General features: G+C 41.9%; 2 protein-coding genes across 7 annotated transcripts; one reads left to right on the top strand and one right to left on the bottom strand.

The window, feature by feature from the left end:
- Positions 1-263: 263 nt before the first annotated feature.
- LOC119268693 lies at positions 264-3,234 on the top strand. Of its 5 annotated transcripts, none has more exons than XR_005133254.1 (4): positions 264-790; positions 900-1,028; positions 2,216-2,323; positions 2,920-3,234. XR_005133254.1 is itself a non-coding variant. In XM_037550391.1 (4 exons), the coding sequence occupies exons 1-4, from the start codon at positions 772-774 to the stop codon at positions 2,984-2,986; spliced, it is 318 nt and encodes a 105-aa protein (XP_037406288.1). In that variant the 5' UTR covers positions 264-771; the 3' UTR covers positions 2,987-3,234. The 5 variants fall into 5 exon arrangements, 2 of the variants coding, with proteins under 2 accessions (XP_037406288.1, XP_037406290.1); XR_005133255.1 differs by having other exon boundaries at positions 2,176-2,323; XR_005133256.1 differs by having other exon boundaries at positions 2,176-2,358.
- Positions 3,235-8,040: 4,806 nt separating this feature from the next.
- On the bottom strand, positions 8,041-13,544 carry LOC119268692 (protein PLASTID TRANSCRIPTIONALLY ACTIVE 7-like). 2 transcript variants are annotated; one of them, XM_037550389.1, is made up of 4 exons: positions 13,332-13,544; positions 13,143-13,232; positions 11,851-12,203; positions 8,041-8,431 (listed from the first exon to the last, which is right to left on the bottom strand). In XM_037550389.1, the coding sequence occupies exons 1-3, from the start codon at positions 13,461-13,463 to the stop codon at positions 11,871-11,873; spliced, it is 555 nt and encodes a 184-aa protein (XP_037406286.1). In that variant the 5' UTR covers positions 13,464-13,544; the 3' UTR covers positions 8,041-8,431; positions 11,851-11,870. The 2 variants fall into 2 exon arrangements, with proteins under 2 accessions (XP_037406286.1, XP_037406287.1); XM_037550390.1 differs by lacking the exon at positions 13,143-13,232.
- Positions 13,545-27,090: the final 13,546 nt, after the last annotated feature.

Raw genomic sequence — 27,090 nt, 5'->3', positions numbered from 1 at the left:
GGAAATGATTCCCAATCTCCCACGAGCCCAGCCAGCAACTTTTTTTTAGGGATGGGCCCAGCCAGCAACTTGGCAAGGCACGTACCATTTTTGGGCCTTTTACTGCGTGGCCCATGTAGTTTGCATGTACGTGAGCAAACCATCCGGACGTGTTGTGGTCGTGGGATTAGTCCCACCTCGGCTGGCGACGTGAAGGAGCGCAGGTAGCTCAGCTATATAAGAGGGTAAGCTGCAGGAAGTACGAGGCGCACACGCTGCTGAACTAGCGTTCAGTATAAACGGTATAAACTGAATACCGAACCGAAATACCGGTTAACCGAACTCTCGGTTTTCTAATTTTTTGAGTCATCTTCGTTTAGCATTTTCTCTAACCGAAATGTACAAACCGAACTTTCGGTTTATACCGAATGCCCAGGCCTACTGCACCAACCGTCTCACTCCACCCACCACTGTTTGTCTCAAAAAAAACACCCAACCCTCGATCCAGATCCCTTCCACTTCTCCCGATTCACCCCTCGTCTCCCTCCCATCCCATGCCGCCGCCGCCGCCCACCACCTCCCCGACCCCACCGGCGATCCCCAGCCTCTCCTTCTCCCCTGCATCCGTCGCCCGCACCTTCCCTCCCAGTCCCAGATCAACCCGTGGGTGAGCCGGCGGCCAGGACACACGCGAAGCGACGGAGGTCGCCTGCGTCTCCCCAATCGCCCTGCCACTGCTTCCTTCCTTTTCTCTGCGGCAGGAGAAGAAAACCTTGTCGGGGTGCCCAAGCCATGGAGCACCATCGTCAAGGTGCTCGGATTCATTTCGATTTTGGGTTGCTTCTGCTCATGTTGTTGGTTGCTCTCTTCTCTTGTGTTGGTGATGATGTGAGGGTGGCCCTTCCTTTTCTTTGCTGCAGTGCAGAAGAAGAAAACCCTAGACCGACCCGAGGATTCGTCCGACAACCACCTGAGGAGGAAGCAAGCCATGGACGGACCTTCCTTTCCTTGAATGTTGCGTCCTCCCACCCATCTTCCTGCAGCTGCAGGTAACCCCGGCCCCTCCCTCCCTGCGTGCACATGCTGGTCTGGTCATTACCCTGGCTGCGTACAGTAGCAGTAAACATTGTTAGCTTAATCCAAACTTATTAGTCTACAAATCTACATCGGTGTAGTAGTCTAGGAAAACTAGCTTGAGTCGATTTGCTTTTCTTGTGTTACTAGTGTCCAGCCAGAATTAGTAAGGTGTGATCAACGTGGCCGTATAATTAGATTAGGAAAAATACTAACTTGAGTCCGACTAGGACTTGTCCTAGCTATCTAGCTGCGTTGGTAGGAGTATAATACCAGGATTAGGAATTTGTTGTCCAAGTCGGTTAATAGGTGAGTCTGATTTGACTAGAACTTATATCCACTGGTGGTGGCTGCGTCCATATATATACACCAGCTGGGTTCATTCAATGAAGTAACCTACACTAGCTCATTCACTACTAGTTAGATCAATGGAGTAACCTGCTATTTCCTTTGCATTTTTTACTGTAAAAAGTCATGGCTCACCTATTAACCGGCGGCCCTAGAAGGACTAGTCACCTAACTGAAACACTAATAATCAGAAGATAGATTGAACTTTGTTTAACGGATATACAACATATTGAATTATTTTCTATTTGGTCTAATTGATATGATCATGTCTAATAGAGTTCACAATCTTTAGTTTGAAGATCTGTAGCTAGAGGTTAGAACTGTTGACATGCAAATAATTAACTAACTGCATGTCGTACTATGCTATGGAGTTTGTTCATGATTTTAATATGCTATGGAGTTTTACATCTGCATGGTGGGATGAATCGTTGTATCTAGCAATTGTTTGAATCTGACAAATTCAGTTTGGTGTGGTTACTAGAAAAATGTCGGAATTCTCTCTGACTTACAGTAAATTCTTTGCTCTGTTCTTTGTCTGTTCATGATTTTGCAATGCTGTGTAGTTTTAGATCTTTTTGGTGGGATGAATCCCTGTATTTTATTTACTGCTCATTTGAATCTGAAAAATTCACTTGGTCTGGTTACTAGAAGCTCTTAAAAGCCAAGAAGTATCCGTGACCTATATTTTACGTGTAGTGTAGTACTCCATATGAGGTTAGGTTCAGACATTTGTGCAAGTCAAGTTCCACCAAACCAAAATTCCAGCTTATGCAGGAATAAATGATCAGCTAAAGAAGCATATTCCTATGTTCAGCAACATCACAGGTTCAGCAACATCAGGCTGCATGCTACGCTGCACAGCGCAAAGAGACGGCACAAATTCTCGCAGAGAGAAGAAAAAGAGACTGCACAGTGCAACAAGGTCCTTTGGTCTTTGGTCTCTCAATTTTTATACATGTACATCCCCTCCTATGATGCTAGCTGAAGCAGCTTGTTGAGTTATTTTGAAATCTTTTATGCACTTTTCTGTTGAGTGCCTTTATTTTGAACTATGAGATATGCATATGTTTAATTCGGAAATCTAAATGCAATCTTATGTTGTTCCACCGAGGTTGATTTTCAAAATGTGTATATCTAATATTTCTTACTGCAACTTTAAGCTTCACTGTCATCTAACTTTGTCTAGTTAATTTTTGTTATCTGTCTTTGAATCTATAAGATGGGTGATATGTACTTGTCGTTAACTACATGTGTTTCCTGAACATGTCTAAAGTTTTTATAAGAAATACAGTTTATGTTTATTGCCTTTTTTAGTGTGTTGATATTTCAAAGGGAACATGGCAACGTGTTGCACTCTTGCTTTTGTTAGAGCACTATATTTTATTGTTAACCATGCTATGGTCCAAACTCCTTTTTATTCTGCTCATATGATATTGCTCATCTTTTGTTTTCTGTCCTGGTGCCTCCTGTATTTAGAGTAGAAATATTCTTAATTTAGTGTTTCTTGAACATGGTCAGGGCAATGGATAAAATCTACTCTGGAGAGTTGACAGAGGGAGCACATGCTAAGTTGACTTTTTCCTAGGGACTTGCTTATCGTGAAGATGCTTGCAAGGATGTAGAGGGAGCGGATCATTTGGAGAGATGCCGTTGTTTGGTGTTTTTATGCATTTTGGTTTGCTTGTAACTGTGTTTGCACTAGCTGGGAGTAAGTGACTTGGCAAGAAGTGTAGGTGTTTTAATTGAAGGCTTGAAAACCATGACAATTCTGTATGCTCTTACAGGATGTGCTCTAATGCCGCTGGTTTATTATAAATCTTGCATTAGTAATGATGTGTGATGCTGCTGGTTTATAGCAAATATGTGTTTGTTTTAGTTGTTGGAATTGTATGCATAGAATGGAATTGGTGGCTTTTATTTTTTTTAATTCCTAATTAGTCTATACTACTATTAAACAATCAAACAAGAACTTTTTTAAGCACACCCCACAAAGTGTACACAGATCCAATACCAGCGCATGATTAGACCCACTGAAATCAATCTAACGGTTAGACTTAACCTAACCCATTTTCTGTGTGCACTTAGCAATTTACATTGACTGACCGTACTCCACCGTGGAGGAAAATATGAAACTCCACGCCTGGGAAATTAGGAAACTAATAATCATGGGTGCATCACATTCTAGGAAAGTAAATCAGAGTGCATCCATCCTATTAGGAAACTAATCTCAGACAAATCCATCATATTAAAAAACTTATCTCGGACGCATCCATCCTATTAGGAAGCTAATCGTGAGCCGCTTGCCGCCATCATGCACATCAATCGGATTTATTTTGTTTCATGACAGAGAAACCATATACCTTTCGCTATTTTGCCACATATATTTATTCTTATATACTTGTGCAGTTTCAAATGATCCAACATATCTGCAGTCATCAAACTTGAAGACATACTGTTTAAGGCCTTATTTGCACCGCCTCTCTTTCTTTGTCTGCGCGCCTCTTTCCTCCAATAATAATAATGAATAACTCTTTCCGGATCAGGTATTACACTGTTACAAATGTATGCTGAAGCTACTCCTTACGACAAGGAAAAAGAGGATGAATGCTTTCTATCTTCACCAGTTTTGTAGCATGTTCCAAATTGTTGGCTCTTTCTTAGTTGAGGATTCATCATGTTTTTTGTAATTTAGAAGCTGACCTGAAAGCTTGATAAGGTTAAGCTTGACAAATACTCTGGAATATTGTTCCTTCCATCTTTATTTTTCTTTCTAACCCATTTCAGTTTCTATATGCACAGAGCGTCTTACGACATTGTAAGTTAGTATGGTTGCCAACGCATAAACACATACAAAACTGGATAAATACTTTCTATCATGATAATTATTGGATTTCTTTTAGCCCTTTTACATTTCAGTTAGTTCTTGTAAATCATCTTTATTTTATATAGAAGTCGTTGTAGTCACATATCATCTTCTATTTCCTATTATCCATAGTAGGTAGCTATATAATTTTGGCAATCCACACAACCATAAAATATATATAATTCAATCCAAATTAGTCAAGTATATATTTTGCTACGCAGATTAGTAGAATAACATAAGATTCAAGAATTAAGCATCTAGAACAATATAATTGCACCGTAAGGCAGTTCATACTTTTTTTTCCTGGCTACATTCGAAGAGAAGACTACACTACAAGCCTATATTACTGCATTAATAAATAATTGCTAATTTTATTTAAATAAAAATATTTTCTGCGATTATTCTATGAAGCAACATAACCACTATCGTTTCTCACTTTTGAAAATACAATTTGAGCGACATCAAACATTGTGTATCCATTTGATTTATATTTTTAAAAACATTTTTTTTATATCATGTGAATCTCACCTGATTTACGTTTGAGACGTGCGTTGCACGTGCATTCTTACTAGTTAGTAGTAGTGTCGGAAAAACCAAACGCGCTACTACTAATGGCGTGGGTTTGAAACCGGGCTACTACCAACTTTTTAGTAGTAGCGTGGGGAAAAACCTGCCGTGCTACTACTATTTCATTACTAGTAGCGTGGGTTTGCACCTGCGCAACTACTAACTATTAGCTGTAGTGCGATACTAGTAGCGCGGGTACCCGCGTTGCTAGTAGCCTTTTTACTCGCGCTTCTAGTAGCCTTTTTTCTAGTAGTGATATACGCCTACGAGGCTCAAGCAATACATCAACAATTTCATCCATCTCATATATATTCCTCTTACATGGGGAAAAGCGTACTACTAGATTCCTTCTGAAGAATCCCTTTGAGCGCTTCTTAGAAAAAAGGAGCTCAAATGGGCACTATGTGCCAAAGTGCTTAAGGTTGTCCAAGGGGATGCAATACACAATTTTTTCATATGATTGCGAATGGCAAATATAGGAAGAAGAAAATTATTCAGCTTAAACAAGATGAGGGGGCAATTATGGGGCATGAGAACCTGAAAGCTTATATCTCTGATTACTACAAACAAACAACTGTTTGGCCATCCGGAAGCAAGTACGGTGGCACTAGACAAATCTGTAATTGGAGATATTTCTCGGCTCCAGGGAGAAGAGAACGATATTTTAGCTGCACCGCTTACTGAGAAAGAGATTTTGGATGCAATGTCACAAATGAAATTGAATAAAGCACCGGGACCAGATGGGTTTTCAGTTGAATTCTATAAGAAATGTTGGCATATTATTAAGGATGATCTTATGCCTATGTTTCATGATTTCTTTAACGGTCATCTAGAGTTGTTTCATCTTAACTTTGGCATGATTACGCTATTGCCAAAGAAAGAAGAGGCAGTCCGAATTGAACAATTCAGGCCAATTTGTCTTCTTAACGTGAGTTTCAAAATCTTCACAAAAGTGGGTACCAATAGATTGACACAAATCGCGCATTCAGTGGTACAGCCAAGCCAAACAGTGTTCATGCCAGGGCGACATATACTTGAAGGGGTGGTCGTTTTGCATGAAACCCTACATGAAATTCATTCGAAGAAGCTAGATAGGGTTATCTTCAAAGTGGATTTTGAGAAGACGTATGATAAAGTTAAGTGGCCTTTCCTAGAGCAGGCAATGCGCATGAAAGGATTTAGCGAGGTCTGGCGGAACCAAGTGGGTTCTCAAGTCCAGAAGGGTAGTGTCGGCATCAAGGTTAACGATAATATCAGTCATTATTTTTAGACACACAAGGGTTTGAGACAAGGACATTCCATGTCTCCTCTCTCGTTTAATATAGTGACCGATATGTTGGCCATTCTTATTGGCAGGGCCAAGCAGCATGGGCAAGTGGAGGGGTTAGCTCCTGATCTGGTTGATGAAGGAGTATCCATCCTACAGTATGCTGACGACACCATCCTATTCATGTAACATGACATTGCTAAGGCGCGTAGTATGAAACTTATATTATGTCTCTTCGAACAATTGTATGGTTTAAAGATAAACTTTCACAAAAGTGAGTTGTTCTGGTTAGGGAAGGCCAAAGACGAACAAGACACATATAGACAATTGTTTGGATGTGAATTGGGTTTTTACCATTTGGTTATTTAGGTATACCGATTCACCACCGTAAGTTATCCAATAAAGAATGGAAATGTATCGAAGATCGAATAGAAAAAAAGCTTAGCTGCTGGAAGGGTAAGCTAATATCTTATGGAGGTCGGTTAGTGCTGATTAACTCAGTACTGACTAGTATGCCGATGTTTCTACTATCGTTCTTCAAAATTCCGAAAGGGGTACGGAAACGACTTGATTTTTTCAGATCTCGGTTCTTCTGGCAGTCAGATGAGGCCAAGAGAAAATACCATCTCGCGCGATGGGACATTCTTTGCCGACCAAAAGACAGGGCAGTCTCGGTATTGAGAACTTAGAAATCAAGAACAAGTGCCTTATGAGCAAATGCCTCTACAGGTTAGAGACAGAGACGGAGGGCACGTGGGCACAGATTTTGCGTAATAAATATCTTCAGTCCAAAACACTCGCTCAGGTTACCGTGAGACCAACGGACTCGCCATTCTGGAAAGGGGTTATGCGAGTAAAGGACCTGTTCTTTCGGAGGGTCAAATTCCTGGTTGGCAATGGGATGTCAACAAGGTTTTGGGAGGACACGTGGTTAGGAGAGACTCCCCTGGCCGTACAATATCCCACCCTGTATAACATTGTGCAACGTAAGGAGGATTACGTAGGCACAGTTTTACATACAATCCCCTTAAATATTCAATTCAGACAAGCACTAGTTGGTGAGCGATGGAATGCATGGATGCATATGGTTCGGAGATTGATAGACATTCAACTCTCCGACCAACCGGACTCCACTCAATGGAAACTAGCTAAGAATGGGATTTTTACGATAAAATCTTTCGATATGGATTTGATTAATTCTGGCCCAGTGTCGAGATCATTGCATATTTGGAAGATTAAGGTTCCTTTGCGCATTAAAATCTTTATGTGGTTTGTCCACAAACAAGTAATTCTTACAAAGGACAACTTAATTAAGAGGCGATGGGTAGGTAGTCCACGATGTTACTTTTGTGATTATGATGAAACAATACAACATTTATTTCTTGAATGCCCACTAGCCAAATTACTTTGGAGAACGATTCATATAGCCTTCAACATTACTCCTCCAGTTGACATTGCATTGTTGTTTGGAATATGGTTAACTGGGGTCGAACATACTATGGCGGCTCGTATTCGGATTGAAATATGTGCGCTCTTGTGGGCTATATGGAATTGTAGGAATGATTTAATATTTAACAAACAACACAATTTAACTTTCTTGCAGGTCGGATGGCGGTTGCATAACAGGATAGGAGTCTAGGAAGCTTATCCTTCTTATTGCCATTCCGGTTGTGATTGTCAGCATGAACTTTGATTTATTTTTTTTATTCGCTCCGCTTGCGAGCTGTAATACTTTGACGACTTTAATACTCTGCAAACTTTTAATAAGATGGTTGCATGCATCATTATGATGCAGAGGCCGGGGGTACGCCTCCATTTCCAAAAAAAAAAACTCCTGAAAATTGCATCTCTGTCCGGTGGCTGGGGGCCTTTCTCTTTGGTTATGTAATGAACCTTGTCTCGTTTGGTTTCAATGAAATGGAGCCCGGGGCTGACGCCCATGTTAATCGAAAGAAGACGTAAATTATCGTAAATATCCCAATATCTATACAATATTTCAAGACAACAATAAAATGGGCCAGGAGATCTTGTTCAGCAAACCTCAGCATTCCGATCCCGTGACAGCACTGAAGCAACACAGACGACGTCAAGAAACAACAGGCTACCTTCGCTTCACGTTATATACTAACATGGAGGTCTGGGTGCAAATCTTCAGAGCTCCCGGGACAAAACGTATCTTGATTTTGATTTATCTGAGCATTTTGATTTTGTAAGTTGTTCCAGAGCTTTCAAATTCCTTCTCAACTGCGTAGTGTATACAAGAAAAACTAGGAGCCCTGCAGACCAGACCGCTCCATTCTGTTAGGAACCCCCCAAACTTGTGTTCCTTGGTCCTGCAAAATGAAATGATGAAAGGTTAGAACTTAAGCATGCATTGTGCCTTAATGATGTTGCTTGCTAAACTTCACCCAGTGATTTCTTGATAACGAAAAGATTGCCTCAAATAAGAAAAACATAAAGAAAGAATTAAGTGGGCCATACTGAACTCCTGCTATTTCGCTATCAGAATTACGGACACAGAGAAAGTAGCACCGACCAGTAGAAGCTATGGACCGACTTTTTGCAGCCTGCGCTAAACTACAAGGTTGTATCCGAAATGGATGATAGAAAAAAAAATGTTTGCATCAAAAGGTGTTATGTCACAACCACGTATAAATCTTTGCTTTGAAACCAATCCTTGCATATATAACCTGTGATTCTTGATTAACAGAGATTACACAAGACAAACCAGCGAACAACTAATCAAGAAAAAGTTGCTTCGTTGATCAGAAATACACCTCTATAACATAAATGTTATGAAACAAAAGTGACAAGAAAATAAAGCTGCTTTCATAGCTCCAAAATATCATGTAGAAAGGATGCTTCTGGAAGTGCCAACGAATCACTGATAATGCTCCTCACTATTTAGGACCTTCGGCATATTTTAGAATACATTTCGCTGCCTCATGTTTATGAAACTATTGTGCAACAGTAAGCATATGAAATATCGCCATGCTTTTTCCTGGAGTTAAAAATAACGTGAATCAATTTGCTCTAGCACCGTATTCCCTCCTATGTTTCAGAGTTTCTTGTTTCCTGACTAAAAGGCTGTGCTAAGGTACAAGGATTTTGGCTAAGGCTTCTAGTTCAAATTGGACCTTGTGCTGACTACTAAATCATCTCCGTGCAATCACAATGTGACCCTTGCACGGCCACACGTGCACTCTGGTGGGATGTCGACATTTCAGGCAGGTCATGCCGTAGCTTCTTTACATGTGTAGTTATGTTGTTTCAAGAAAGACTTTAGTATGTGCTGTCATACATGATAGTAGCAAAGTAGTGGGGTTGTCAATTTCTAAAATCCTACTGCACTTGGGACAGTAACGAAGTAGTGGCTGGTCTATGGTAGGATAAAAAAGCAGTGACTCTGCAATTGCTCTCCTGTTGCATGCATTTGGCCCTCACAGGTCACAACAATGCAAACCAACAAACACATGGTCAACTTCACAGAGGTGCTCGCTGCCTAGGATGACATAATGAGCGGCCAGCAACACACCTGCATGTTGGCCGTGATCCTGTCAATTTACAAAGCTAGTCGCACAGTGGATATGTGAGTGGTTAGGTCACAGAACCAACCATAAAAGGAGCGGGTAAATGGGCATATGTAGCAGAAGGACATGGTCGATGCATAGCAAGGCAAATCAACAAAAAATGTATGCGCATACGCCAATCTTATGAACATTGCCAGCTAGTGAAGGTCTCAAATGTGATCCCCACAAGACAGGGGGCAAGTTCTCTTTTTCCTTTTGACCGATGGATCCGTTAGTGGGAGCACTGTTGCGCTTGCACTTGCAGTTCCCTGCATTTCCATTGTATTTTTCTCACTCCACTCTCCTCTAGCACACTGTGACAGCTGTCGGTATGCACTCACCCCACTTACTGTTGCCTGCCCCATTCGCTCAGCAGTTCCCAGTTGATAGTGGGTGGTGCACTGTATCAATTTTTAGCTAAATGATTTTCACTCCTTCAACATTAAAGGTTTTATATTTCACCAAACAGGCACCATTATAACATACAGAGATAGAACCTTGTCATCACTATGCCATTGGCATTTTGTGGAATACTCAGCTCATGAAATGGCTAGGACATAATCTAATTATGACAATCTTTTTGCAGAGTAAAGCCATCATTCCATGTATAGCTGACCAAGACGAAGACTACGAACAATTTGAAGTCTAGTTAGTGCTATCTACCATTCAAAGCTATATGTGACATTTCATTACGGATATGGTGCAGTTAACACAAATATATTTTAAAAGAAGAACCCACAGCTTAGGTTTTAAAGTAGCTTGAGCCAAATGCAGTTGACCTTGTGTTGTGGGATATCAAGTTTCAGCATAATACTGTTGAACAATCATTACTGGTAGACCATATCCAAAGTTAAAACCTTTTTTCTCTTTCCTACAGCTTGACCCATCATCCATCTATAAAAGGCGCAGAGACAATAGTTTCTCGCCAACAATCCTCCAGGGAATAACACTCCTTTAGCAGCTAGCGGAGAACAACATGCCTAAGCCCACTTTCATACTCACCATCATCCTTCTAATTGCTCTCTTCAATGCATCTGCAGGTGTGGTGTTTGCTATTTGTTCTTCCCCAGTATTTTACCCCGTCATAAATATAAATACAACAAGTTATTTTTTCATGCAGGCCAAACCATAGTGGTAGAAATTGATAATGCTCTTCCCCCGAAGTTCATAAAGGTCTGCCTATGTTGTTCTCAAAGTTTTTGACATAGCCATCTAAGGCAATGCTCATTGTATTTCGTTATTTCCATTCCATAGACATATATGTGAGTGCTAGCTAATACTTTCTACTCCCTCCGTTCCAAATTACTCGACCCATATTTATCTAGACACGGATGTATCTAGACACTAAACAAGTATAGATACATCCGTATTTAGACAAATTCAAGTCAACTAATTTGGAACGGAGGGAGTAGCTCTTTATGTTTTCCTCTAACAATTGGTCACTTTTGCTAGATAACTTATGCTTCACTAAAAGAAACGTATCTACAGTTTATGCTTCAAATCTACAAATGCCAGACAAACAGAATAACACTTCTATTTTCATTCTATGCTTAATTCCATGTATTCTTGTTCTTTGTGTTCTAAATGCAGGGACACAGCAGGAAGATTCTCACAGAGATTCAGGACTATGACTATGGAGGTGCAAACTCTAGGCATGATCCACGCAGAAGGCCCGGGAGGAATGGCTAGAGAACTAAGACCCTTCGTACATATCCCTGCATATGACCGTGTGGAGGTATTACTACATGAAAGCGGGTCATATGAGGGACCAGTCAATCGCGGTAGCAAGCCTATATGATTTTCAAATTCCCTGCAGTATGGTTTATATATCCAAATAGATCAGAGAGCGGGATAGATATTACTCTTATCCCTAATAGTCTAGCCGTGTGAAGTCGAGACTTGTTCATTTTAAAGGGCACTAAGTGCTACAGATGCATACATGATGCAGAGGGTTATATATGATGCCATTTGGTGCAGTTATAATAATTTCTTGTGAGCTCAAGCTGTTCTGTTCTCTTCTGGTTTGTTCTCAATTCTGACTAGAACCAGAATCTCCCACACTAGGGCATGCTTGTGTACAAGCACACTCATCGCACTCATCACATATACAACCGAGGATAATAATTCAAGCATAGAGAAGGCAGTAAAGAGTAATTGGAGAGTGAGTTGTGAGATGTACTTACTATAGAGCATGTGATTCTATTCAATTCCCTTCTTCTTTTATGAAATAAGGCCCAGGCTTGATAGGATAAGGATAAAGGTAACCCTCTGGCCGAGAAAATCCAGCTTCATTGATACGATCGCTAAGCACATGCAGTATAGGTTTTTTCAATCCATACTCATGCCTGTGCTTCTCAAGATAGGCGTTAGCTTCTTCTGCCACCTCCATTGTGAATGCGAATCTGTTCTCTTGAGATAACATGAGCTGGTTGATATCCAAGCACACAAGCTTCCCATTTTCCCTTACTTTTCTCACTTTCTCTTCTAAGAAAGGGATACGATCCAACTTGTAACGCAACATGTCATCCTCTTTGGTCTGCCAAAAACGAAAGGGGATTTTTAAGCATGATGCCACTATGACGCTAGCGAATAACATGGAAATAAGGAAACAATGTGAAATTTCTAAAGCATGTCAACAATGCTCACTATTCCATTCCATCTGATTTTATCCCATGGCAATTTTATGTCTATGTAAACAACAAATGTGTGATATACAGCTGCTTGCATACCTGCATAACTGCTCGGAAATGGCCAAGCAGTGCTGAACATGTGACACAGTTTACCTAAAAGGAAAAGAAGGCAGCTCGTTCCTACTTCCTATAACAATGAACCAACTGTCTAGAAGAAGCATAGTGTAAGTCAGCGGCGTAAATCGGTTGGGAAAGAAGTCTGCAGTATAACAGTCGCTAACTTCTTATTTGACAGTTCTAAGCAACCTGCAATTCAATGCAAGGTCATGAGCCAGCATGACCAAAGGGCCTGCGCGAAACCGATAATACATCACATAACTTATCATAACGGAACAACCAAAGGGCCTAATGTGTGCAAGCGATTAAACCTGTTAAGTGTACACCTTGATTCAGTGTTGTACTGTTACATTAGCTTGTCACACGTTCAGTTATTCTGTGACTTGTCTTAGCCTGTAGGGCTGTAACTAGCCCACGATGCACGATTCAGTGGGCGTCTGGCTCTGTGACTGCTACAAGCAGAGCTATATGTATCCGTATCCCTGTACTGAACTTCGATGAACACAAGCCAACCATTTATCCTATGTTTTACTACATGGTAATGGACGCCGAATGATGGTTCTCGGGCCTCCTGAACATCACTATGCCCAACCTACGACGCAAAAGTTCTAGGCCCAATCGTATTTTATTCGGCAGCAAGCTCGTCCTTCGATTATTCACCGTCCTAGTTCCAACAGAAACGACCACGCAGAGATGAGGAGACCGCCTTGTTCGGCTGTTGCGTATACCAGTTTCCGGCGACGCCACACTCGCCGCCCACCGCTTACTCGCCCGTCCCCGCCCCCCTTCCCACTTCCAGGCTCACTGCTCTGCTTTTTCTACGAGATAATGGAAACAGCATGATAAGGATTGCGTCAGTTGGGCGAGGAGGAGAAGAAAAGGGGAAGGGAAGTAGGTTGCCTGGGTCGGGCTTCCACCTGAGCCTTCATGGAGATGGTGGCAGCGCTGCGGCTAGTCCTTCCGCCCGATTGAGGGGTGGAGGGGAGGCCGGCGGCGAGGTGCCCGTGGTGGTGGCGGGCGGCGAAGGAAGCGGCCATTGCCATGGCCATTTTTTGGACCAGGATGTTCGCGAGGCTGTTTCTTACCTCATCCAGTTATCGAGCCGTTTGGGCACGACAAGCGCTGCTTTTTTTTTTTGAGGGATGGCACCCATATGTGTGCTTCCAGGATAGCCCAAATAAACCCTAAGGGCCCAGCGACAGACCATTGGAGGAGAGCCCCCAACGCTCCGTGCGTTAAAATGCTGGGGAAACGCACAGAGCGTCAGAAACTGGGCTCATATCACACACTTTTTTTTGAAAGTTTCATACATTTTCTAAAACGTGTTCAGTCATTGAAGCATTTTTACTTAATTTTAAAAAATTCCTCGTACAAGATGAAAAAATTTCAAAGTTCGTGAATTTTTTTTGAAAAAAATTATTGTCCACCCCCAACTATTCGAATTCGCCCCAAACTCGGCAGTTGCCCCATTACTTGATCATTGTAACTCTTTGGTGATATAATTTCAAACAAAATAGGAGTAGGCTTGTTACTTGCAAAACAAGAGCCTAAACGTGTGTAAAATATGTCGCCATTTTTTATTTTGTAATCTGAGGTTAGTTGCAACTATCATATAAATAAAGTGTGGTGCATGCATTGTTGTTAGGTACTTTGACAAAAAACTAAAAATAAACCAATTTTCAAAGGACACTCTTTTTTAAAATTTGTGAACATTTTTGGGATACACCAATATTTTACAATTAAAAACATTTAATTCGTGAATTTCTTTCCTTTTGCCTTTTAAATTTTACTTTATTTTAGCACAGGTTTTTCCAACAAAATGATTTTTTATAAATATCTTGAATTTTTGATTGAAAACTTTCTACAAAAATTATTTAAAAAATATTCACAACTTGTTTTTCAATTTTATGAATTATTTGAATTTCAAGATCATTTATTAAAATGTGAACATATTGTTTAGAAATTCATGAAGTTTTAAAATTTATACACATTTTTTAATATTCAGAGAGAAATGCAAACTCAAAATTGTGAATATTTCTAAAATTTGCATTCATGAACCTTTTCAAATCTATCAAAAAACTACTAGCTGATTTTTTTGGTCATTAACGACGACTATTTTTTATAGACGAACAATAAGACAAAAAAGAGAGGCAAGAGAACACAATTGGGCTCGGCCCAACGCATAATCTAGCGACATTCCGCCGCAACAGGTGCATAATAGGAGTTCTGACGAAGTTCGAGGGTGATAACATTGCCATAAGTCCAAAATAAACCTTAAATTTGTAGGTGAAAGCTAAATCAAACCCTAAACTTTGAATCCCGGAAATTGGCACTCCGAACTTGTAATCCCGGTCTATTTTGGACCCTAGACCTGTTTGCCACACTAGGAATAAGATAATCCCGTCCGGGATAACCTTTACACTAAGGGACAAGAATCTGGGCCGGCCCACTATAACACAACAAGAAATCGTGAACTTCTCAGAAGTTAAAAATATTCCTGTTTCTAATTTTCGCACAAATACAATTCATTTTGTGTTTTTCTATTTTTCTGGAATTTAAAAATTCTATTTGTGTTTTTAAAACTGTTTGTGATTTCAAAAAAGAGTTCTCAAAAAATGTTCAGAATTTCAACAGCTTTCACATGCTATGAAAATGTTTCGGATTTCAAAAATTGTGTCACATTTTATAAATAATGTTTTTGGAATTTTGTAAATAATGTTTTCAGAAAATGTTTCGGATTATTGGCTAAGGACTCGACTGGGCCGGCCCACCAGACATGAAAAATTAAAAAAACAGGAACAAATTTCGAAATCTGAACAAATTAAAATAAAATATTTTGTGACATCTAAAAAATATCACTAGTTTTTAGAAAAATGGATGGACCAATTCAAACAATTTTTTATACAATGTATAATATTTGTGTGATTCAAAAAATGTTTCATATATTCGAAAAAATGTACATTTTAAAAATGTTCACGAGTTTCAAAAAATGTGTTTGTGATACTTTCAAAAAAAATGTGTGTACAATGTGAAAAAATATGTTTGCGTGTTGTAAAAAAATGTGCCTTACACTTAACAGAATATATACGTGGCATGTGTTTGAAAAAGTGTATACAAATTAAAAAATTCTGAACCATGCAAAAGAGTGTTCATGTAGTTTTATGAAATATTTATTGTCATTAAGAAAATGTAAACATGTATTTGGAAAAATATTACCATGTATTTTAAAAAATTGAAACATGTAATTAAAAAATTACATAATGTATTTGAAAATATCAAATAATATTTTATGTGTGCGTTAAAAATGTACATTGGGTACGAAGAAAAAATTAGACACTAAGTCCTCTCAAGGTTTGTGAAAAATATAAAGAAATGAAATGAAAAAGAAAAAAACAAAGAAAAACCAGAGCAGTGTGCGCGCGCGAGCGACTGCGCTAATGGGCCGGCCCAATTCAGCAAATACCGGCTAAGTCCTCTCAAGGTTTGAAATAGATCGGGATAAGAGAGTTTGGTGTGCTGATTTCAGGGATTGAGAGTTCAGGGTTTAATTTAGCTTTCACCTACAAATTCAAGGTTTGTTTTGGACCTTTTCCAATAACATTTGCAGAGTGCGTTGATATGTGGGAGGGATTCTACAACAAGTGTGGAGGTTGGCTTTGGTGCCTATTTGATGTAATATTGGTTTTAACATATTTTTATGTAATTATTAATCAAGCAAAACTCTTCTAAATTAATGATATGAGGCAAAAAAAAGTTGCTTCATATTTTAGGTGAAAAATACAGTCCAATTCCTTGTTAGTGAAGCAGTGAGTTAACGGTGCTCAAATCATTAATTGGATGCTTAAATTGAATTGTCATGTCTAGTTTTGAAACCTCGTTTTATAATACTATGTTGTTCCATCTAACATAAAATTATGGGCGTGCGTCTTCTGTTGTTTGGAAGCAAATATCTTACTGTGGCTGGCCTTTGCCTAATGAGTGCATCCAGCCAACCAGAACTGGCACATTGCAAGGCCTAAGCAAAGATATTAATAAGTCAAGTATGGCCAACTCAAGGGTGTCCAATTCATTACAATGTGTCATGTACCAATAGCAACCAAATTTTAAATTATTGCCTCTAGATGTTTGCTCCCTAGCACTATATTCTTTTGGAACTCCGACCTCTCAAAGTGGTGCCCGAGATTAAATAAGTTGCACGCCTTCGAATGAGATATGGAATTTTTTATTATGAAAAATAGCATCGTTAGGGCATAACTAAATTACCAACATGTAATGACACTTTTGAAATATAACTGCAAGCTTACCGTTTCCCATCAGTTTGAGCTTTCGAAAGAATTGATTGATGCATCCAATTTTACATGGTACCAGAGACTAAAGGTCTTGACTTCAAGACTTGACTAATGCAATTTAAATATAATTACAGTCCACTTCCAGTTCATGCTTAGCCTCGGAAGAGCCACACATGAGAGGGAGTATTGAAGTATAAATGCATAGCCCATATTTCATCATCAGTTTAAGCTTTTCGGAGAACTAGCTGGCGCATGCAATACAGACATTTTAACTGAAATTTCTAAGTGCATGCCTCAATTATTGTCTTCTAACCAAAGGTTCCAGAATATGAGTAATATTAGTGGGGGGTTTAATATTCATAGTGATATGCACAATCCCTAAACAAAGCATGCCACATCACACTCAAAATGCAAGTGTTGAATGATTTCTCTTGCCATTCGAACTATGGGAATTGCTCCTTTGCCAGTTACTTCAGGGTTTAGGTGTTGAAGTATAACTTAACAAGTTGTCCTTAGTTAGCGTTGCGAATCACATCCTTGCCTAGGACACGGCGTTTCAGCTCCCGAGCTCAAATGTACCATTGTAAACAGTAAAATCGACACAAATAGTAAATAAATAAATAAATAAATACTGAATTTTCTTGGCGACGAACATTGTTGAATGTTGTACATACCTGGAAGATTTCATGAAGAAAAAACATTCTTAATGTTGGGGAGAAAATACTGATGATCCAAAAAGAATATTTTTGAAAGCATTTTGGAGAGGTGATTTTGTTACTTTTGCTCAGACCTCCACTGGTGTGATTTCATCGCCAAAATACACGTAGGCAGGAAAGTAAGCAACGTTTGTTGTTTAAAAAATCAGAATATTTTGATTCTTTTTTACTTTTTTTATTTTACTGCTTATAAGGGTGCATTTGAGATCCGGAGTAGAAGGGCACTTTGGGCCTAAATACCACTATTACTGGTACAAGGCATGTCTAGACTATGATGATCTAGACAGATCACAAAGCTTAATTGTCACAACAGTAATTATTTGCCTTTTATCACTGTCCATGTTTGTTCTGATCTTGATCTCTTCTTGTTCCGTTGTTACTTGGTCTGGTACCAATATGAGAAGGCGATAACACATATATCACATGCATTTGATGCTTTTCATATGTTTCGCCACCATCCTAGCGAGTCTGTCCAAATAATGACTCTAGCCCAAGTTACTTTTCAACAATACCAATAGGTGGCCAAATTAACCAGTGAAAATGATATTGTTGGCTTGAAGCTAGAATCATTCAGAACTTCGTATTTTCTACTAGTGTGTTGCAAACAAATAATAGTCGACATGCTTTGCAATACAAGGTATCAAAGTGCCTTTCTGAAATCTGAAATTTTGAACAACTTTCTAGATCTTGCAATATTTGAAAATGTTGATAGTTGGGATTAAACGGTAACATATGTCAACAAAATACACAGCTCAGAATTAGGGCTTTGGAGAGGGTTAGCAAAAGAGAACTTAAGGCATCTCCAACGTTGATCCTCAAAATGGACACCGTAATTGACCAGTCCGCAGACACGCCATCCAAGCCTATCCCTAAATGTCCGCCCCAGTTTTTTTTACTTTATGCCTGCAACACCCAAAATAAATATAGAAAATAGCACAATTTTGTTGGAGATGTGCCCTAAAGGCAATTATGTATGATGATATTTCCTATGTGTTTATGAATAAAAATAGTCCTTGGACATTATTAATGATGTATATGTGACGCCCCGAGTCTGATGCGCCAGGTGTCTTCCAGTTATTCGCTGTCGTTGCCATGTCACTTGCTTGCGTGTTGCATCTTATCATATCATCTTGTGCATTGCATCATCATGTTTTAAAAACTTGCATCTGTCCTGGTCTCCTCGTTCCTTCCGTTGTCCGTTCTGAGCCCAGACACACTTGCACGCGCCCGTGGCATGTCCGAAATATTATTTTATAAGTGACCTAAAAATGTTCTCGGATTGGGTTGAAAGTTGGCGTGTGGTCTTATTATAGTGTAGATAGACCGCCTGTCAAGTTTCATCGCATTCGGAGTTCGTTTGATAGCTCAACCGTTAAACTATAGCGGCATTATAGCCGGTCTAACGTCGGACGTTTTCGGTCTCCGGAAATCATGCCAGGCTGCATCTCTCCCCTCTTCTCTCAGACCAACCCGCTCTCCATAGTCCACTACCTACCGCCAGGCCCAACCTAACCTCTCTCGTCAGCCCGCGACCCTCCTCCCGCGCGCGTCCGAAGTCGGTCCCTGACCCGACCCGGACAGTCGTCACCGTTGGATCCGGAATATCCCCAAACCTCTACAAAATATCACCGTTTCCTTATTTGGGCTACCTAAGCTATTTTTCCCGTCCGTCCGATTACGATCGGAGGGACCTTATACCCCCTAAACCTATCCGGCTTGCTATATATAGTGGCAACCCTAGACTAATCCCTAGATTTTAGTTCGTATGTCCCCTCCATCCCATCATGCGCCGCCACCCACTCAAATCTCTCGGGATCCATTCCCCAACCCAAGCAGCCTCCGACCCCCTCCTGGTTTTCAGCGCAGCCGCACCTGATCCCCTATCCTCCCTCCATGGAGTCGTCACAGCCGGCGAACCCAGCCACTAGGATAGGCCTCCTCCATGTCCTTCCTCCTCCTTCCCGAGGTTTCTTCTCCTCTAACCTCTCTCTCCCTCCCGTTCCTCTCGCAGGAGCTCGCCGCCGCTGCCGTGGATTTGGAGCAGCGCCGCCATCGAGCTTAGTCCGCGGCCGCCGTTGCCCGGATCCAACGATGGCCGACCTGTTTCACACGTTTCGCCGCCTGCCGGACCTCCCTCCGTGCTGCTCCCGTCCCAGGCCGCCAAGCCACGCCATGGATGCCACCACCAGGACCTTCGCCTGCGCTGCCGCCATGGATTGGATCCGGCCGGAGTGGCTCATCCGCCTCACCTCCCGTCCTCTGCTACCTTCCTCGCCCGGATCCGCTGTCGCGCCGTCTCGGAGTCCCCTCGCCGGAGTCCTTCTCCATGCCGCTGGGCTGCACTGCCTCCGCCTCGGTGCACCTTGCCCCTGCCGCTTCCTGCTCATGGCCGCCTCCAACCTCTCCAACGGCGCCTCGACCTCGCCACCACGTCGTTGCTCCGGCCAACTCCGGCAAGCCGCGGGCGATCTAGCCACCCAGGACGCCCCTGCCTCCTTCCTCGTTGTCGCCGAGTTCCCCTGCTTCGTGCCTCTGCTCGCGCCGCTGCCAGATCGAGCGAGCGAGGAGAGCGCTCACGTTGACCCTTCCCCGATTGGACCAATGCAGACCGGCCCAGCGCGCCTCCTCCCGTGCCAGATCGCAGCCCAACCGGTCCACCTCACCATCGACTGGGCCTTGGCCTTGGTGAGTGCCCCAGTGCCTAGCAGATTCGGCCCGTTCATTGTTTTTTTCCTACCTGCGAATTTAGCTATTTATCCAGAGTTTGCTGTTTTACAGAAAAGACCCTCATGTTCATGCATTTAATATCTCACAAACCGTGCATCAGATTAAAATAAGTTATATATGAAACTTGCTTAGAATTTTGTGTAGATTAATAATTTGCCATTTTCATCCATGTCTAAAATGTTTAAATTGTTGTTTGTTTAAATTTGCTTAAATAACTTGCTAAAATGCTTTAATTCATAACTAATTAACCGTAGCTCGGTTTTAAATAATTTTTATATGTAATTGGGGTAGAAAAATGCATAGTTTAACATGGTGGCATCACTTTGCATGTTTAACAACTATAAAATAAGGTTTAGGGCAGAACAGTACCAAAACTAATATATGCATATGAGGATTTTCCGGAATTGTTGTTTGTTGTTTCCGGCCTCATTTAAACTTTCCTAGATTAGATAGTTTCATCATGCTTCACCTCTTGCCATGCTAACAACATTTAACCTTGTTGGGTACATAAACGAGAGAGAACTAAATAAGTCATGTGGTGTTTTCTTCAATATGCAACTCCGTTGCATAATGAGCTCCACTTAATTTGTAGGATTGGTTGTGCACTTTCCCATGCCATGCATATTAAAACCGGACATGCATCATACTTGATTGTGCATCATGCCATGTTATGTGGTGGTTGTTTACTATGTTGTGTGCTCCTTTCCGGTGTTGCTTCTTCGGGTTGGATCCGGTAACGTCGCGTTTGTGAGGACCCGTTCTACTACGTCCGTTTGTCTTCTTCATGAACTCGTTCTTCTTCCTTGCGGGATTTCAGGCTAGATGACCATACCCTCGAAATCACTTCTATCTTTGCTTGCTAGTTGCTCGCTCTTTTGCTATGCCTATGCCGCGATACCTACCACTTGCTTATCATGCCTCCCATATTGTTGAGCCAAGCCTCTAACCCATCTTATCCTAGCAAACCATTGTTTGGCCATGTTACCGCTTTGCTCAGCCCCTCTTATAGCGTTGTTAGTTGCAGGTGAAGTTTGGAGCTTGTTCCATGTTTGGAACATGGATATTTTGTTGGGATATCACAATATCTATTATTTAATTAATGCATCTATATACTTGGTAAAGGGTGGAAGGCTCGGCCTTATGCCTGGTGTTTTGTTCCACTCTTGCCGCCCTAGTTTCCGTCATATCGGTGTTATGTTCCCGGATTTTGCGTTTCTTACACGGTTGGGTTATAATGGGAACCCCTTGACAGTTCGCCTTGAATAGAACTCCTCCAGCAATGCCCAACATTGGTTTTACCATTCGCCACCTAGCCTCTTTTTTCCTTGGGTTCCGCAGACTCAAGGGTCATCTTTATTTAAACCCCCCTGGGCCAGTGCTCCTCTGAGTGTTGGTCCGACCGAGTAGACTGCGGGGCCACCTCGGGGCAACTTGAGGGTTGGTTTTACTCGTAGGATGTCTCATCTGAGTGTGCCCTGAGAACGAGATATGTGCAGCTCCTATCGGGATTTGTCGGCACATTCGGGCGGTGTTGCTGGACTTGTTTTACCATTGTCGAGGATGTCTTGTAACCGGGATGCCGAGTCTGATCGGATTGTCAGGGGAAAAGGAATATCCTTTGTTGACCGTGAGAGCTTGTGATGGGCTAAGTTGGGACACCCCTGCAGGGATTTGAACTTTTGAAAACCGTGCCCGCGGTTATGGGCAGATGGGAATTTGTTAATGTCCGGTTGTAGAAAACCTAAAGTTGATCTTAATTAAAATACACCAACCGCGTGTGTTACCGTGACGGTCTCTTCTCGGCGGAGTCCGGGAAGCGAACGCGGTGTTGGAGTTATGCTTGACGTAGGTTGTTCTAGGATCACTTCTTGATCATAGTTGTTTGACGTGCTTTTGCCTTCTCTTCTCGCTCTCATTTGCGTATGTTAGCCACCATATATGCTAGTCGCTTGCTGCAGCTCCAACTCATACCTTTTACCCTTCCTATAAGCTTAAATAGTCTTGATTGCGAGGGTGTGAGATTGCTGAGTCCCCGTGACTCACAGATACTTCCAAAACCAGCTTGCAGGTGCCGACGATACCGTGCAGGTGACGCAACCAAGCTCAAGGAGGAGCTCTTTGAAGATCTTGTCCTTTGTGTTGTTTCATTCTAGTCTATCAGTAGTGGAGCCCAGTTGGGGTCGATCGGGGATCTGTGTAGCATTTGGGGTAGTCTTCTTTTATTTTGGCTCCGTAGTCGGGCCTTGATTGTAACTGGTTGATGTAATGCTTTATTCATGTATTGTGTGAAGTGGCGATTGTAAGCCAACTATATATCTCTTTCCCTTATGTATTACATGGGTTGTGTGAAGATTACCTCACTTGCGACATTGCTTTCAATGCGGTTATGCCTCTAAGTCGTGCTTCGACACGTGGGAGATATAGCCACATCGAGGGCGTTACAAGTTGGTATCAGAGCCTTCCCCGACTTTAGGAGCCCCCCTGCTTGATCGAATCGCTGGCGTTGTTGAGTCTATTAAAATGTTTTGAGTCTTATAGGATTATATATATTGGAGAGTAGGATTCTTTTTACTCCTCAGTCCCTTCGTCGCTTTGGTGAGGCATCCTGACGTAGAGTTTTGACTCTTCTCTTCTCAAATTTCACAAAAAAATAGGATCACGCGGGTATCTTGGAATCGTTCCGATGGTTTTGTGACGAGAACATTGTTCTTGGTTCCTCCTGACATTTAGGGGTTGTGGCAGTGTCCAGGGGAGTTGAGCTCCGAGGTGTTGTCGTCACAATTTTATCATTGAGATTCTGGAATACTTGAGTTTCGCCGACATCGAAAATCTCTTTTATGCAGTTGTTGGTGAGATAACCTCGACGCCACCTAGTACTAGGGCGGGAGTTCGGGAGTATCGCCATAACTCGTATAACAGATGCTTTTCGAAGGTTGAGGTAAATGATTTCCGAAGGTTTCTTGGTTATGTGTTGAAGGGTGGATACAGCTGGATGTAGGATTTGCTAGTTTTGGTGAGGTATTATGCTTCCCCTGTATCCCCAACACCTGATTGCATAACCGGAAAATTTCGGGAGTTTATAAGTGGGAATTCAAGTAGCTCTTAGGATATCTTTTCGACATATGTATGATATGAAATTGGGGTTCGACGTCTAGTGGTCCGCGTATCCATGATTGGTTTTACAGTGGTCTCATTGTGTCTTAAAGAGTCCTTGGCTATGCCGACTCGGGGACGCTTCGTATGTCATGTGCACTGCCTTGTACATGATGGTGTTGTATGATCGAGCCCGTGTAGGCCCCACCATGAAAACTTCGGACGAAATCTCTATCATATGTTTGTTCCGGCTTATTCTGCAAGCCAATCCTTTGTTTTTTTGTTTTTCAGTTGTGGTATTCGAGTTGCTTTGAAGTCAAGTGTTGATTCCATACCTTCCCTAAATGGTGTTCTCATATTTCTATGTGAATACCAATCCTTCATGATAATCGAGATTGTCATTGTTCTTATCCGGTGATTCTCAGGAATATGCTAACGGAGATTCAAGTTCATCATTCTTCATTCCTTTCATCTCCGGTGGTTTCAAATCTAGCTTTTGGTGTTGATCATATCCCTTTTCCCTCGTTTCTAATGCTTTCTCATGCCGGTGCACCTCTTAATCATCCACTTCTCACTATTCAATTGTTCCGGAGTGCTCAAGATATCTCGAAGATTCGTGTTTCCACTCTACATTCGTTCAAGCTCTTTCGAGGATGTTATCTCATTCAAGTCATTTAATTCAACTGGTGCAACCTCTCTTTTAAATCATTTCAACGGTGTTTCTTTTGAGTGGGCCCTAACCCACAGGTCTTTTCCCAGGATCTTACCTGACTCTTTTATTTTTACCAGAGCTATTTTCAAATTCATCTCAAAGTTTGACGTAAGAATGAATTATCATCAGTCAAATGCCTTCTCCAAGATCTTTCAAATTCTTTTCATCGTTGGCTCAACCTTTCCATTCTTCATTCTGGAGTGCCTCAATAATTCTTGGTGATGTTTCCATATCATATCCGTTCTCTTGAAGATTCATGATCCTAGCTTGTCGCCATCCTCTCATAATTGTTTTCGATTGTCAGAACTCTTTTCACCCATCCGAAGCAATTCAAGAGTCTTCTCAGTTTGTTATCCGGAGTCCATCAATTCAGGTTTATTCATTCTCAGCTGTCAGTTATCATTCTCAATCTTACCGGTCCATCATTCAAGTTTTCTCTAATCAGCTCGTGATCTCTTCGTTCTCATCCCCTTAAGAATCTTCGTTCATTTGCTTCATTCATTTTCAATTTTTACGGTGGTTCGTCCAAGAGTTCTCGTCATTCATTATCATATCAATTTATTCGTTGTTTCAATCCTTCCGGTGGATCATTGAAGACCTTCTCAAGTTTGTGCTATATCTACCTTAATCCTTTCTACGAGAATAAGTAGTATGCCAAATCCGCTGCTTGCCATCAATTTAAATTGGTGAAGGATAAGCATAACATAATTCTTATTTTCTGTTGTTGTTCATCCAAGTGATTAATTCCTTATTCCGGAGATTCTTCAAATTCTCGGTTTCAATTGTTCCATCTTTCTTTTCCGGAGTTCCGAAGTTTTCCGTTTTATCTCGTCGCGAAGCTCCATCTAAATAATCGCAAGGCTTCACCTTATGTTTTCAACTTCTTTTCCCTTTTTTGATCATCCTTTTGTTACCGGAGTTCTTCATGGAGGCTTTACATGGTGGTTCATCAAGGATTTAATTCCTTCTCGAAGTGTTCATCGAGATTCTTTTTAGAGGATCTCAAGTATTCTTTATCTTGCATTTCAAAGTGCAATTCTTCCAACCTTATCATTTGAGGTGGTGTTATGCCATTCTTCATAATTTGAGTTCATGTTTCATGATTCACATGTTGTTAAGAATGAGGTATTTTAAATCCATCAACCTCTTCATTGGAGTTATCTTGTGTCATGTTTCACCTAAAGCCTTCCCTAAGGTTTGTTGCTATTTATGGTGCTTATAAATGACCCAAGTTCTTCATCTATCCTCCCGGCGAAATAAGTTTATCGTCTTCTTGTTCATATCAATCCAATCTATTGTTTTTGTTAGTGGCAAAATTTCACCTTAAGTTTTGAGATGTTTTCATAAGCCCACTACAAGCTTATTCTTTTCGTTGTTGATTTCCCAACAACCCTGTGCAATCCTCCCTTTCAAGGATGTTTTCCAAGCCCATTTGTGCTAGAAGTTGTCTTTTTCTTCTTCGTTCTTTTGTTCCGACGATCTACCTTTTATTCCTTGATCCGAAGGCATTGTGATGTTGCTCAATTCAACCCATCTTATTGTTTTGTCAGGATCATGTTTCATGCTTATCTATTTAACCGGAGTATTGTGTTATCTACTGAAGTTCCTTCATGTTATCAAGTCTTGCATCTCTTCTCAACCGGAGTGCTATACGAATTGTTCTTCCTTGTTTTATTTTTTTTCTAACGGAGTGTTTTCTACTTTGTGCATCTTCGTTGTTTTCTTTTCTCAAATGGCTAAACCGTTTCAAGGTTCTTTGGTCTCACTCGTTTGTCAAAGAAGGAACTTAGTTTTACCGCTGCTCTTCCTCTTCCTTTTCCCTCTGATGCCATTCTAGATCTCGGGACAAGATCCTCTCGTAGTGGTGGAGTGTTGTGACGCCCCGAGTCCGATGCGCCAGGTGTCTTCCAGTTATTCGCTGTCGTTGCCATGTCATTTTCTTGCGTGTTGCATCTTATCATATCATCTTGTGCATTGCATCATCATGTTTTAAAAACTTGCATCTGTCCCGGTCTCCTCGTTCCTTCCGTTGTCCGTTCTGAGCCCAGACACACTTGCACGCGCCCGTGGCATGTCCGAAATATTATTTTATAAGTGGCCGGAAAATGTTCTCGGATTGGGTTGAAAGTTGGCGTGTGGTCTTATTATAGTGTAGATAGACCGCCTGTCAAGTTTCATCGCATTGGGAGTTCGTTTGATAGCTCAACCGTTAAACTATAGCGGCATTATAGCCGGTCTAACGTCGGACTTTTTGGTCTCCGGAAATCGTGCCGGGCTGCATCTCTCCCCTCTCCTCTCAGACCAACCCGCTCTCCACAGTCCACTACCTACTGCCAGGCCCAACCTAACCTCTCTCGTCAGCCCGCGGCCCTCCTCCCGCGCGTGTCCGAAATCGGTCCCGGACCCGACCCGGACAGTCGTCACCGTTGGATCCGTAACATCCCCAAACATCTACAAAATATCACCGTTTCCTTATTTGGGCTACCTAAGCTACTTTTCTCGTCCGTCCCATTATGATCGGAGGGACCTTATACCCCCTAAACCTATCCGGCTTGCTATATATAGTGGCAACCCTAGACTAATCCCTATATTTTAGCCCGTATGTCCTATCCATCCCATCATGCGCTGCCACCCACTCAAATCTCTCAGGATCCATTCCCCAACCCAAGCAGCCTCCGACCCCCTCCTGGTTTTCAGCGCAGCCGCACCTGATCCCCTCTCCTCCCTCCATGGAGTCGTCATAGCCGGCGAACCCAGCCACCAGGATCGGCCTCCTCCCTGTCCTTCCTCCTCCTTCCCGAGGTTTCTTCTCCTCTAACCTCTCTCTCCCTCCCATTCCTCTCGCAGGAGCTCGCCGCCGCTGCCGTGGATTTGGAGCAGCGCCGCCATCGAGCTTAGTCCGCGGCCACCGTTGCCCGGATCCAGCGATGGCCGACCTGTTTCACACATTTCTCTGCCCGCCGGACCTCCCTGCGTGCTGCTCCCGTCCCAAGCCGCCAAGCCATGCCATGGATGCCACCACCAGGACCTTCACCTGCGCTGCCGCCATGGATTGGATTTGGCCGGAGCGGCTCATCCGCCTCACCTCCCGTCCTCTGCTACCTTCCTCGCCCGGATCCGTGCCGTCCCAGAGTCCCCT

This window comes from Triticum dicoccoides, chromosome 3A (genome assembly GCF_002162155.2).
Source record: "Triticum dicoccoides isolate Atlit2015 ecotype Zavitan chromosome 3A, WEW_v2.0, whole genome shotgun sequence".
Classification (NCBI taxonomy): Eukaryota; Viridiplantae; Streptophyta; class Magnoliopsida; order Poales; family Poaceae; genus Triticum; species Triticum dicoccoides.
The sequence above is the reverse complement of the archived record's forward strand: the minus strand, read 5'-3'. Positions and strand labels throughout refer to the sequence as shown.